Source organism: Dipodomys merriami, unplaced genomic scaffold (assembly GCF_024711535.1).
Source record: "Dipodomys merriami isolate MVZ:Mamm:240054 unplaced genomic scaffold, mDipMer1.0.p SCAF_21, whole genome shotgun sequence".
Classification (NCBI taxonomy): domain Eukaryota; kingdom Metazoa; phylum Chordata; class Mammalia; order Rodentia; family Heteromyidae; genus Dipodomys; species Dipodomys merriami.
This window is the reverse complement of record NW_027203493.1, coordinates 5,836,196-5,851,478: the sequence shown is the minus strand read 5'-3', so window position 1 is coordinate 5,851,478 and position 15,283 is coordinate 5,836,196. Positions and strand designations below refer to the sequence as shown.

At 35.1% G+C, this 15,283-nt stretch overlaps 2 protein-coding genes across 2 annotated transcripts; both read left to right on the top strand.

Moving 5' to 3' along the window:
* Positions 1 to 586: 586 nt before the first annotated feature.
* Positions 587 to 1,513, top strand: LOC138834201 (olfactory receptor 4P4-like). Its single transcript, XM_070032951.1, has one exon. It carries the CDS (start codon positions 587 to 589, stop codon positions 1,511 to 1,513), a length of 927 nt encoding a protein of 308 aa, XP_069889052.1.
* An 11,332-nt stretch (positions 1,514 to 12,845) lies between these two features.
* LOC138833692 (olfactory receptor 4P4-like) lies at positions 12,846 to 13,775 on the top strand. The gene has a single exon (XM_070031983.1). It carries the CDS (start codon positions 12,846 to 12,848, stop codon positions 13,773 to 13,775), a length of 930 nt encoding a protein of 309 aa, XP_069888084.1.
* Positions 13,776 to 15,283: the final 1,508 nt, after the last annotated feature.

Below are 15,283 nucleotides of genomic sequence, written 5' to 3'. Positions count from 1 at the left end.
TTCTAATACCTCCTCTTCACTATTTTTTAAAAAAATTAACAAATATAAGAACAGTGACGATTAGGTTTCTATGAGAGTCAAATTGTATTTTTCTGAAAAAGTTTTTATAAAAGTTTTTTTCAAAAATTATGTTTTCCTTAAATACTATTCGGAATAAAATGATGCCTTTTATGTAAAAAGGTTAAGATATGAATCTTGTAATAAATTTGTTCTGTGGAGTTTTTCTTAGTTATAAATATCTACAAAACAAAAAAATACTTTAAAGATGCATTGTATTCTAAGCCAGATGCCAGTGACTTATAACTGCAATCCTAGCTACACAGGAATTCAAGACCTGGTGAATCACCATTAAAGGCCAGCCCTGGCACAAAATTTGCTAGACCCCAGCTCCCCAAAATTCAGCAAAAGCAGAAATGGGGATGTAGCTCAAGTTGTAAAGCACTACACTAGAAATAAGATAATCTGAGTTTGAATCCAAGTAACACACACACACACACACACACATCAATCAATCAAAATGTATTGTACTCTATATAATTTAATATGAATTGAGTTCTATGGTGAATGGCAGAATCAACTTGACTTCATGGAAAAACATAATGTTACTGAATTTGTTTTGATGGGACTTTTTGGAAATAAGCAAACAGAACTAGTGTTTCTGTTCTTGTTCCTGCTCTGCTACCTGACACTCATAATGGGAAACTCTGTCATCATCCTCACTGTCACCTGCAGTCATCTGATAGAGCAACCAATGTACTACTTTCTCTGCCATCTTTCCCTCATGGACCTCTGCTACACCTCCACTGTGGCTCCCCGACTTATCAGCGATTTGGTTGCAACCAGAAGAGACATTTCCTACAACAACTGCATGACGCAGCTCTTCACTGGGCACTGGTTGGCGGGTGTGGAAATATTCATCTTGGTGGCCATGGCCTTTGACCGTTATGTGGCCATTGTCAAGCCACTGCATTACATGGTGATCATGAACCGGAAGAGGTGTAACTTGCTCATCGCCATGGCCTGGGGTCTTGGTTTTGGGCATTCTCTTGCATTACTGCTCATGGTACTGAATTTACCGTTCTGTGGTCCCAACGTGATAAACCATTACATGTGTGATATCAAGCCTCTTTTGAAACTTGTTTGCAAAGATATCCATGTGGTTAGCATCTTAGCGATTGTCAATTCGGGGACAGTATTAGTTGTAATTTTTATTGTGCTGTTAACTTCATACATACTCATTTTATGTCATCTTAGGACAAGATCCTCTGCAGGGCGGCACAAAGCTCTCTCTACCTGTAGCTCTCACATAATGGTGGTTGTTCTATTTTTTGTGCCTTGCATTTATACCTATAGCCTACCTGTGGAAAGTGCTAACGAGGATAAACAAATCTCTGTGTTCTACACAATGATAACTCCCATGCTAAATCCTCTCATATATACTCTGAGAAACATGGAGATGAAAATGGCTATGCGGAAGATATGGTGTCAAATGTCTCATTCTGAATTAATGTAATGGGGGAATGATCATTATGCTTTGAGTTCTACTTTCCCAGAACAGTTACTACTTAAATGGTCATGTAAACATCATGAATTTTTGTTATGGGGATGGACTAAATGACCTACTATGTTTACTCCATTGGGAAAAAAATCCCTACAATACAATTACCTACTGTTATTGAGATGTAATCTATATGTTAAATGGTCCTTTTAGCCAAGATAGAAATGGGAAGATTTGAAGATTTCAAGAAATGTTCTTGTAAAACACATCCTTCTGCTTTGGGTTATAGCTCAATGGTGAAAAGAATGCTTAGCATGTGAAAGATAGGGGCTAATTCAGAGCAACAAAAAGGAATAAAAGCATGAGTTATTTCCGTTCTTATTCAGACTATTGCATTAAATTCTATTTTCTGTGAAATACAACTTAATGCTCTGAAACAAAGGAGGAGGCAACAACACTTGATATATGTACTCATTACCTTGTCCATGTAATTGTAACTCCTCTGTATGTTATTTTCACAATAAAAAATAAAATAAAAATAAAAAAGAAGCATTCCAAAACTGACATATTCTCATCTGCTGGTCTCAGAACTTACCACACTGTAAGAAAGTATTGTATGGATTCTTCGAGCTAATGTCAATCCCCAAAACACATTGACAGATTTTTATCTCTATATTGGCAATTTGTCAGAGATTCGTTTTATAATAATTGTGAAATCAGTAATAATTGCATTGTTGTATTTTTATTCCTTTTCATGCTTTTTCTGTGTGTGTGTGTGTGTGTGTGTGTGTGTGTGTGTGTGTGTGTGTGTGTGTGGCGGGGGCAGGGCCGGCTCATGCCTGGGCCTAGGGATTGAACTCAGGTACTAGGCGCTATCCCTAGGTTGTTTTGATCAAGTTTGCCACTGCTCCATTTCTGGCTTTTTTTCTTTTAGGAGAGAGGGTGGTTAATCAGAGATAAGCATCCCATGGATGTTCACGAAATTCATTTCTCCTTACTCCATATTTATCAGACTGAATTAGGTTTTCTTTTGAGTCTCTCTCTCCATATATATATATATATATATATATATATACATACATACATATATATGTGTGTATATATACATACATATATGAGTACATTTCTTTTTGAAGAGTTTTACCTTCTCCCTCATTGTCTCCCATTTCCCACCTCAACTTCCCTTTTTATAAAGTTCACATGGTGTCTAGTGAGTATCACTGTTGCGTTGGTTTATGCTTTGTTTCAACATTTCTGTGATTCCCTTCCCTTCCCCAAATCAAATCAACCTATATACAAGACAAAGATTATAAAACCTCTTGTTTTCATATCTTGGAATTCATTTCATTTAGCATCATTTTATATGGTCATATGTACAAAGCTTTTGAGCTATTGTGATCCTCTGTTAGAACTATTCTAGAGATATTCTAGTTATTACAAATGAGCGAAACAATGTAGCCTATGTTTCTTTGGGCCTGGCTTGCTTCACTTAATGTATTTTTTTCCAAGTGTTTCCATTTCCTTACAAATGGTGCAATGTCATTCTCTCTACTAGAAGCATCTGTCTTCAATCTGAGACTGAGTCTTCTACATCATCTATTTTGCTGTCAACTTTCTACTTTTTTTAATTTCTCTGACTTCTAATTGGTCATTGTTGATGGCTTCTGTCTTCTTACTGACATTTTATTTTAGGTCTAGTATGGCCTTCTTTAAGTCCTTTATCATATCAGTGTCTTCTCTCATATCTTTTAGTTGGGTGACTATTTTTTCATTGGACTACCTTATATTCTGCTGGAATTCATTTAGCTATCTGTTTGTAAACACCATGAAATCTTCCACTAATCTTTGGTTAGTCTCCTCACATGCATGAATTACCTTGTGTAGGCTTTCCATCTTTTCATCAATCATATTTATCAGTAGTATTTTCTAAAGCATTTTGAGGACTCTCTTCTAGGCCCTTGATTGTCTGCTCTATTGTCTGGCTATTATCTATGGGAATTAAACTTCCTTGACTTGCCATTTTTCCTGTTTCCCTGTGAGTTGTTTTGCCTATTTGGAAATCCTTTAAATTTAATATTTGGGAAACTGTGGTCTTCCTAATAGGCTGTTATCTATGTTCTTGGTTGATCATAAAGTCAATGGGTTGATATTCTGCTGTGATTTACTCATCTGGGGTCAGATTTGTTGAGACTGTTAAGTGGAGGGTTGAGATATAGTTGTGTTGAGATGCTGTGATGCTAACACTTGTCTATCAATTTAAAAAATGAAATTATTGTGTAACCAGGAATGGAAAGGCACAGTTTTTCAGAGAGATCTATTGGTGAGAGAAGCCTAATGTTATAGAGGAGTTATATAGAGGAAATAAAAGAGGGCAAGTAATGGTTACCAAAGAGGACACAGATGAGGGAGAGAGACCTTGTAGTCTACACCACTGAAGAAAATCAAGTTGAGAGCCAAAATATCAGATCACGTAAAAACTGACGTTGCTTACTCTGAAAAGCCTAAGTCAGTTGAAGGTATCCCCCTATCTAAATACACCTTTATTTTTGTGTGGAGAAGTATTTTGCAGTGAATAAAAGGAGATTATGTATATTTGTAAGTCAACATATATTTCTTTTTAATAAGATTTTATTGTGAAAATACTATACAGAGGGGTTACAGTTACATGAGCAATGTAATGAGTACATTTCTCAAGCATTGTTGCATCCTCCTTTGTTTTTCCCCTACCATCCCTTCCCTCTCACCTCTACAACTACACTCCCCCCCCCACAGCCACCTAATTATAAAGTTTTTCAACTTAGTGTTTTTTTTCCAAACATGGTGGTAGTGTTTTTTTTTATTGTGAGAATACCGTACAGAGGAGTTACAATTACATGGGCAAGATAACGAGCACATTTCTTATCAAGCATGTTTGCCTCCTTGTTTTAACCTAATGTCTTGTATATCATTGTTACAATGGGTCAACCTGTATCCCTATTTAAACATTTTGTTTTTTCCCTTCCCCTCCACAAATCATACCAACATCAAATACAGTAAAAATGGGTTATTACATGGGGGGAGGGACATACAAAGCATCAAAAAAATCACATGGTACCTTATATTTATATGTTAGAAACAATAGCAATAAATAGAAAAAAAACACTTATGTCCCTATCTTGAGGTTCATTTTGCTTAACTTCATCTTATCTGGTCATATGTACTTTTCTACTTTTTCCAGACATATAGTAGGTATTGCAAATAAGGGAAACCATGGGACCTATGTTTCTTTGGGCCTGGCTTACTTCACTTAATATAATTTTTTCCAAGTTTTTCCATTTACTAACAAATGGGGTGATGTCATTTTTTCTGATGGAAGCATAGAATTCCACTGTGCAGACACACACACACACACACACACACACACACACACACACACACACACACATTTCTAAGAGTCAACATGACCAATACAAGATAAAACTGCATCTAAGGTATTTCAAATTCCTTCCCTCCTTGTATATTGCTATTCCTCTGTATACTTACTCCCCTTCAAAACTTTTAAATAACACATCATGCTTTTTCTTATGAACTATGTCTTTACAATTTGAATGAAGTACACAATTATGTACTATATTTCTTATTTTTAATTTTCCTGGCAATGACTCTGATTCAAATGAATGGGAAACCAAACAATCTTGGAATTGCACTCATTATTTCTCTTTTTTATTTGAATGTATGTGATATTTATAAATGTTGAGAATATCACTTTATCATTTACAGTCATTTGCTAATAATAGTAGTATGCAAAAAACAAAATATAAAATGAAAAGTATTCACATGTACTAATCAGGAAGTGAATAAAATAAAGCTTACTAAAAGCCTCTGAAACTATCTCTTTTAATTATAGTTTTTATTAGGGAGGTATTACAATTCCATTTATTATTTTCTCTGATTTATATTTTTTGTGCTGTTGAATTTGGAGCCTGTGAATACTATCCCTTAACTTTCTCAATCAAGCTTGGTGATCTACCATTTCACTCACAGCTTTCCTTTTGGCTTTTTTCATGGTAATTGGAGAGATTTTCAGACTTTTCCTGTCAGGCTGGCTTTGAACCATAGTCTTAAGATCTCAGTACATGGAATAGCTAGGATTACAGGCATGAACTACTAGTTCTTAACTATTTCTAGCATATTTATAGATAGCATGATTCAATCTTAGCTGTGTGCCTGGACATCCTTGGCCTACATGTTTTATTTTTTTCAGAAGAATATTGGAAAAATTTCATGTAGGATTCTTTGATTGAGTTTGATTTTTACAGTCATGTGAATATAAAGGAAAACACAAAAGGCAACTTGCTTGGTCTTAGTGCCAGGAGCTGCTCCTATCATGTTTAAATTCTTAGGACTTTAAGTTACTACTTATATTTCTCCTTGAGCAAATCTGTAGAATATCATAGCAAAAATGTTTTCCCAAAGAAATTGACCCTCAATTCATTATTTTATTTCATATAATGTGTCCCCAAAATAGTATGCAGAAGTGTTCTTGTGTATGTATATGAAAAGAGTGACTGTATTTATTGTGTACAGTCATTCTGGGTTTGTAGAATGTGTCAGAGCAAGTCTATACCATTACACACTACTATAAAAAATAAATAAAATTGTATTATCACTTATTTTCATTTTCAAATATTTACAACATATAAATGGAAAAATTATAATGGAGTTATATAATAAAGACCTACAAACTATATTAATTTGAGATTAATATTTAGCTTGCTTGGTTATTTTTCTACATTTCACTTTGTGAAATATTCATAATACTTACATCTACAGAAAACTGGCAATGGATGTGAAATTAATAAATTATTTTAATATGTCTGTAATTCTCACATATCTGAGCAATTTTATTGTCAGTGACTTATTTTAGAAAGAATGTACAGTTACCTAAGAATTTCTTTGTAATTTAAATATCAGATCTTACTATACTTTATTATAGGAGTAACTTAACTCATTTCCAGACGCACATTACATTAGCTCTTAGACAACCAATTACCTTGGACTGAAAATAGTTTAGAATTCTAAGTGAAACTCAACATTGAGAGAATCAAATTCATTTTGAATTCCTGCCTCTCATGCAACTTCTTTACTATCTTATCCAACCTCATCAAATATGCCTCTAGATATAACTTATGTGACATATTAAACCATTTAAATTCTATTTTCCTGTACTTTTAAAGAAAACAGTGTCCTTTTCTGGTACTTTTACCAGCATTTGCTGTTTGTATTTTTGGTGATGGATATCTTGACTGGAGTGAGATAGAGGCTCGGTGTATTGGTTGGCATATCTTTTACCCAAGAATGTTGGCTGTAACAAGGTCTTTTTCCATCCCTAGTCTTATTTATTTGGATGACTTCTCAAATGGTTAGATTGGCTAAGGGTTTAACAATTATTTTATTTGTTTAAAGAACCAACATTTTATCTTGTTCACTATTTATATAGTTTTTTAAAAAAATTCTACACTTTATTGATTTCTTTTCTAATGTTTGTTCCACTTTCTGATTTGGGTTTTTTTGTTGTTCTTTTTTTGCTTATCATGTTTTGTTGTTCTTGTTTATCATGCTTTTAAACTCGGTTTTCTGTATTTTCTTCTAATACGACAAATCCACCTGGAATTCTGTCTTCCTGGTTGTCCAATTTTTATATCCAGAATTTAACTTTCATTCTTTCCTCTAATTTCTCTTTATATACAACATTTTCCCATTTTACACTTGCTACTTTATGTCACTTAATTGTTTATGTGAGTTTTTAAACTCTCTTACATGGTTAGTTATATAATATTTGAACTCATTTAGATGTTTATTTGTATTTTCTTGGAATTCACTTCCTTTGTCTATATTCACATTGTTTTCCTTGTTTGTTTGTGATGGTTGTTTTCATATATGTTCTCTTTCAGTTCATTGAACATTATCCTATTTTTGAGTGTCTAGAGTTCCTTTGAATTTAATTAATTAATCTGATTCTTTGTTGTCATGTTGATGTTGTTTAGAAGCAATATTTTAAATAGTTTTCTATTTCTCTTCTTTCTGAGTTAGGAATTACTGATTTGAAGAAACTCTGTGTGTTAGGCCTTGGTGATTGAAAGTCTTCCCCTCGGGTTAATCTCTATATTTTCATAGAATTGAGAGTGGGTCAGGTTGATATAGTTGACATGCTACTTCTCCACCCCATCCCCACCCCACTTTAACAGGTAGCAAATCTCTTAGCTTTACCAAACTCTAACCTGCTTTTTACAAATAATATGGAATGATTGTTAATGATACATACACAGCCAATCTTGTTATATATGTAGGGGCTTAAGGTTTTTATATTGTATCATTAGGAGGCTAGGAGAATAAGAGTACTGGGAATAGGGGTTTAACTTAAGCTATGGAGAGAAAGGAGAGTTAAAGAAGAGGTATAAAACGTGGAAGATGGAGAAAAAGGAAGTGAAATGGATGAATTATATTTTGTTTTCAATGCAGAACATTTCATTTGATGTATCCCATCTGACTATTGGTCTATTTGTTGCTTGCTTATTCTTTTATGGTGCAAATCTAAATAATCATCCTCTAGGGCCAGGACTAAGGAATATTGTCCCATGGTCCTTATATGGCCCTCAAAATAGTTAGACCTTACTCTGTCAAGGTACCTACAGGTAAATCAATCATTTTAGGAGCTTTATTCATAGCAAAAGAAATTTATATTAAGTGTTTCAAAATAGTAACATATTTTGTGTTACAAGGAAGACATATCTAGTAACAAGGCTCCTCACCCAAATTCTCTCAATTTGCTCAAATCTGATATTTTTCTTTTACTAAAATAAGTTGATGTTTGTGAGTGGAATTCATGGAGTAAAATAGAAACAAATGATAGCTGGGAGCCTAGATGCACACAAAGTTTATTTTAAATGACAAAATTATGAAAAAAATTAAAGATTATTCAACGTCACTATTGACATTTAGTCATTTTATGAACATAAAATGACCAGAAATAAAAATCTATGCATCTGTAACTTCTTTTTTTTTTTTTTTGTCGGATGTGGGGCCTGAACTCTGGGCCTGAGCACTGTCCCTCAGCTCTTCAGCTCAAGGCTAGTGCTCTACCGCCTGAGTCACATCGCCATGTCTGGCTTTTTCTGCTTAGGTGCTACTGAGGAATTGAACCCAGGGCCTCATGCATGCAAAGAAAGCATTCTACCACTGAGCCACCTTCCCAGCCCACCTAGAAAATTCTTGATGAATACAAATACCTTAAACTGTACCCATTAGGTGGAGGTGAACTGTAGCTTCAGGTGTTTAAGCACTTGCTTAGCCTAGATTACTTTTCAGGACTGCAACACTAAATAAATGAAGCACACCCGAACACATGCTTTTCCCCTTGAGAACATAATAAAAACACTATGTGGAAGTTGGTGGTGATCATTTCTGTGTCCAAGGACTCAAAGTATTACTTTCTCCAAAGAATACTGGAGGTGGGCAAGAGAAACTCAAAATTGCATAAGCATCATACACCAATCAAAAGTATGTCGGCAATGGATGGGATTTAAGAAACAGGCTCCAAAGATATCTCCTTTGCTGGAAAATTATAATCCATTTGTAGAACTGCGCTGGCAATGCGGATCTAAAAGGATGTTAAGAGGTGAGTGTTTACATGGGTGTGCATACATGACTTTTAGGAAACATGCAATGCCTTGGGAAGAAATAAAACATACAGCTGGAGGATATGTACCTAAAATTTTACTTAGCAATGGAGCCTGAACATGGTCAGAAAAAATTTGACTCTGTCCAGACCTTGGTGTAGCTAGTTTTGAAAACAAACTATTCCTGCCTCAGTTCTGTGAGATAGCTTCCTTTCTTTTTTTCTTATGTATTTTTATTTTTACTATCAAGGAAATATTCAGAGGGTTTTCAGTACTATATAAGTCAGATAGAGAATACATTTCTTTTTTAAAGATGTAAACCCTTCCCTCCATGTCTCCTAGTTTTTCCTTCCTGTCCCTACTTACAAGTTTTATGGTTCAATTTCAACAGAGTGTTGAGAGTACCACTGCTGCATTTCTTCACTCTTTCTCCCACCCTTTCTGTACTCCCCATTACTTGCAAATATTTGATAATGTGACAGGTGACAGTTGTTGCTAGAATGTTATGAATTTTATATCTGTTTATTTTTTAAATTGGGGAAAGGTAAAAAGTGAGATATCAGTGTCACTCACAGTGCTGAAGAACATGTAAAGTCAGAAGCTGAGAGGAAAAATCAACTTACATAGTTAAGGTATGGCTGTAATATCAATGAAGAGAAATAGAAAAGATTATGAAAGAAAGCCTTCAAAATGGTGTGGAACTTAACGTGAGCAAATAATTTCTTTGCACACACAATACCTTTGTTCATATGGACTTTTTATTGAAAATATCTTACTTGTATTTATAAAAATATTAACAAAAAGCAAGTTTTCAACAGAAGCTACATGGAAGTGGTGCTGTGGCTCAAGCAGTAGAGCGCTTGCCTTGAGCTGAAGAGCACAGGGGCAGCACCCAAGCCCAGAGTTCAAGCCCCACGACCGACCAAAAAAACAAATAAATTTAATAAACAGAAGCTGCTGTAAATTCTATAGACTAAGATGTCTTTAGACTAAGTTCAAGAAGAGCTGAATATTTGCTGAGGGGCAGATGATATTTTCTAGGAAAATAAGATCAGATTTAAAATATTGCTACCTAATATACTGGAAAAAGAGACATACTATTGCAAACTTTGGAAGTTTGTCAATAAAATTTGACTAAGAAAAACACAATTTGAATTCTCTTTGGAAAAAAATTTATTGGTACCATTCAGTAGCTGTACTAAAGGAATTGCCACTTAACAAAGCAGTTTATGAAAAAATATATCTTGATCAGTGTCACTTCATTCAACATTTTCACCCATCTTTACCCTAGCAATCCCTTCTCTCCCTCTTCTTAATTTTGTAGGATATACATTGGATTTTTGTCCATATTTTCTAAAGGCCATACTTGAGAGCAATTGTCAGAGAGAATTCTCAATTGCAGAAGAAGAAATTTCAGGGCTCATAAATTCAGGTCACAATGCTAAGGGTAAAGGTGTTAGAAATTGCACTCAAATCTCTTTTCTATGACTTAACTTGCTTATATGACCGATAACTGCGAGTGTATTATCCACATTCAAGATTGAAAGATTAAAGCATACATTGATCCCTACACAAATTTGTAGGCAGTGCAGGTCAGCTCTTATTTTCTAGAGCTGCTTTACCTATTAAAAAGTCTTGAACTGATTTGATTTGCAGTTTTTACAGAGGAAAGTATTCTATTGTCTTATTTTTCCACTTAAAGTTTGGAAGGCTAAAATAAGGCAATATTGGAATGGGAAAGCTGTCTTGGGTTTGACTGATGGTTTCAGAGTTGTAAACAAATTTCAAAATTGGAAGGGGTTCATTTTCTGTTTATACCATTACTTTAGTTTTCTTTTTTAAACAAACTTTTATAGGACATATGGCAATAGTCATGAATTTAAGTTTGGGGGTCAGAAAACTCAGGTTTTTACATCTGGTCTGATCCCTACAAGCTTATTACACTATATGTTCTTCTTTTCACTTGTACACATCTCAAGTACTTTCATTTATTTTTCTTAGTGGTGCATTAGTATTAGCATAATGGCATTGTCAATCATCCACTGTTTAATTCTGTGTCAGCTTTTCAGCAGCCTCTGTGATTCTAAGGGGTCAACATCAGATCTGGTTAGCACCTCCTATAATGGTTTTAGTTTATGTGTTCAGAGTTGATTTGATATCGTATTCATTGAATGATTATTAGGCTCATGGCACTTGTGTTTTTTGAGTTGAAACTTAAGCTTCCTACTGGTGAAAGGAAGAAAATTGAGAGATTATTTGACAAACATTAAACTCTGAATATTTGAACATATGCCTATGTGACTGTATTAGCTCAAAATCAAGGTTACTGCTTTGTTTTCTCCATTATTGAAAGAATAATATCTAAAGTAACTTCTCCGGAATTTAGACAGAAATTTCCTATTCCATTGTTCTCTGAATTCTACAAGCTTATGTATTGAAAATAAGGAATATTCTTCTAATTTATTTATTTGTACAAAGAAAGATAGGTTTGCCTCTACCTTAGCTGTTAATAAAATAAACAAATAGTACTATATAATGCAAAAGTGCCAGCCTCCATTTCAGTTTGTTTTCCTGAAAACCATACTTTTTTTTCCTCTGAATTTACCAGTCTCTCGATTTCATGGGTTTGGCCAAAAGAATTATGAGACAAATATGGAAAAAAATGCCCACTCTCTCAGCACAGATTCAAAGGAATTTGACTTGCCAAATAAAATTGTCTGTTCCAAGAACAGAATTTTTGGATAATATCTCTTCTTGCACAGTATTAGGTGGTTTCTTCTAAGGTTTATTGGGTTTTCATTAAAATGTGTTGTGTACATTGATGTGATCACAAGACAAGTTACTTTTTGTTTTATAATGTCAGCAATGTAATTTTCACTAGATCACTAAGACAACAATACAACAAGAAACAAAATTCCACACAGAACCTATTTCAAAATGTTTGAGTCATCTTCTTAAAAGAGATTCTTCCATCTTAAAATGTAGATTTGCTTATTTGATATTTTCTAATTCAAAAATGGAATTTTGGTAGTTCATATTCAGTGAAATCATGTGAAAATTAGTATGTTTTTGCAAAATGAAAATATAACCGCTGTTTCTTAATAACACATGCAAGAAACTATTGTGTTTGAAACTGTATTACATTTGAAATAGGTATTCATCAAAATAAGTTACTATTATTCATCAAAGGTTACTATTATTCATCAAAATAAAATGTTATTGTTTGAACAAAGGCATAAGAAATACCACCTGAAAGATATTTCCTGAATGAATTGAACCCCAGTTTTTAATTCCTGAGATTTTTATTCCTGACATACTTCAATAAATCAAATCCAGTTAGGTCTCAAAAATAATGTAATTGCCTGGTGCTGGTGGCACCTCGCTACATAAGAGACTGAGATCTAAGGATGGCGCTTAGAAACCAGCCTCCAGCAGGAAAGTCCATGAGACTCATATCTCCAATTTACAACTAAAAGGGCAAGGGGTTCTGTGCCTCAAGTAGCAGGGTACTAGTTTTGAGCACAAAAGCTCCGGGACAGTGCCTAGGTCTTGTGTTCAAGTACCAGGACTGACACACCTCCCACAACACACATATGTAACTGTCATAATTTTCACTGAACACGGGTAAATATATGCTCACAAATTATGTCTTTCCAGGTGGTTGTAAAGTACCTTCTCAAGGCTGGACCATGGGAAATAGGAATAATGTCACCTTCTTTATTCTCCTGGGACTTTCTCAAAACAAGAACATCGAGGTCTTCTGCTTTGTGTTATTTCTATTTTGTTACCTGGCGATTTGGGTGGGAAATGTGCTCATCATGATTTCCATCATGTGCACTCAGCTCATTGACCAACCCATGTATTTCTTCCTCAATTACCTCTCCCTCTCTGATCTCTGCTACACCTCCACCGTGACACCCAAACTAATGACTGATTTACTGGCAGAAAGGAGGGTCATATCCTATCATCACTGTATGACACAGCTCTTTTCTACCCACTTATTCGGAGGCGTGGAGATCCTCATCCTCACTGGAATGGCCTATGACCGCTATGTGGCCATCTGTAAACCCCTGCACTACATGGTCATCATGAACAGGCAGAGGTGCCACGCCATCATCCTCGCCTGTTGTGCTGGAGGATTCGTGCACTCAGCCAGTCAGTTTCTTCTCACCATCTTCCTACCCTTCTGCGGCCCCAATGAGATAGATCACTACTTCTGTGATGTGTACCCTTTGCTGAAATTAGCCTGTGCGAACACACACTGGATAGGTCTCTTAGTCATCGCTAATTCAGGCTTGATTGCTTTGGTGACGTTTGTGGTGCTGATGTTGTCTTACTTCTTTATACTGTACACCATCAGGGCCTACTCTGTGGAGAGCCGCCACAAAGCCCTTTCCACCTGCAGCTCCCACATCACTGTGGTGGTCCTGTTTTTCGCACCGGCTTTGTTCATTTACATTAGACCCAACGTCACTTTCTCGGAGGACAAAGTGTTCGCTCTCTTCTACACCATCCTTGCCCCCATGTTCAACCCTCTGATCTACACGCTGAGGAACGCGGAGATGAAGAATGCCATGAGGAAGGTTTGGTGCCCTCAAAGGCTCCTGAGTGGAAAATAAACGCTCGAATTATTTCTGCTAAAACGGACTCTGGTTCCCTGAAGTCTCAACTTTGAGAACCATGCCTTCTCCTCGTTGTTTGGAGAGTTTGTGGAGCAGCAAGCATACCAGTGCCATCTGTTGCTTCATGCTTCCAAACTAGCAACTCATGAGCATTATTTACTCCTTTTCCTTTACTGGGATAGAACTCAGGGCTCTGCATTAAGAAACATCCTACTTTATGAATCACACTCCATCCTTTTGATTTGGTTTTTTGTTTTTATTTTCAGACAGGTGCTCTTGTCTGGCAAACATCAAGCCAAATCGAACTACTGATCTCCTGTGTCATTGAGACTATGCATGCATACTACCATGCTCAGCTTTTTTTTTTTTTTGAAAAGGTCAAACTAACTTTTGGCCCAGGCTAGCCTCAAACTGTGATCCTCTTATTACTACCATCCCAGTAGCTGGAGTGACAGGCTTATGCCAACACACTTGCTCCAAACATGATTCCTATTCATTCTCTCTTCCTCCTTACTTAATCAGAAAGGTTACACTCATTTATACAAAATAATGGCTTTCTTAAAAATGGAGGATTATATAATGTTGAATTAAAAATTAAAATAGATATACATTTTCATAAACTTATCCACAGAAAAGCTGACTAAAATATTGATTTTCAATTCAAACCATTATGCTGACTATATGAAATCACAGAATATTGACCATAGTGACAATATTTAGCTCATAAATTTTTACACACTGAGCACATTAACTGATCAGCAAACAAATTAAGAGGTAGGGTGCTAGTACAAAAGAATTCCATCTTAGTCCTTTCCATCAATCCTGTGTTCCAAAGGTAATCAGTATCATCATCCCTAAAATCAATTGTTTACTGTACCTTTACAGAATAAGAAAGTCTTCTTATTGTTACATTTGTAAGTCATTTTTCATATTTATGACTTACCTGGTTGTTTCACTGATGTACAATATCTCATTTCTGGAGTACACACATGATAAGTTTCTCCATGTTCTATCTAGTGTAGTTTTCTTTTAAGGATATCATATATAGTGATGATTTGATATCTTACAACATATCATGTTCAATTGTGCATTATCTATTGCTTCTTCATTGTAATGTGTTTTATACTCAAGACTAATTTTAAGTAAGTATGCATTTATTTTGATACTTTCCCTTAATATATCATTAATCTAAGATGAAACACATTAAATCAGATTTTAAAAAGTTATCCATAGTAGAATACTAAAGTGAGCAGAATAAAAGAACTGGAATTTGTGAAAATTAAGGCTCTTCTAAAACCAATTGGATGGATCCGGCATATCAGTATGGCTGTTATTCTACTTGCCTGTATGTTGTGGGTAAGGAGAAGAAATCACAGAGAACATTGGTTTATTCAGTGGAACAGGACAATAGCAATAAGAAAAATAAAAAATAACAGCCAGGCACCTAGGAATGTTTCATCAGTTTATTGCAGCAAGATTTATATACAGAAAACTACCAGTGGGAA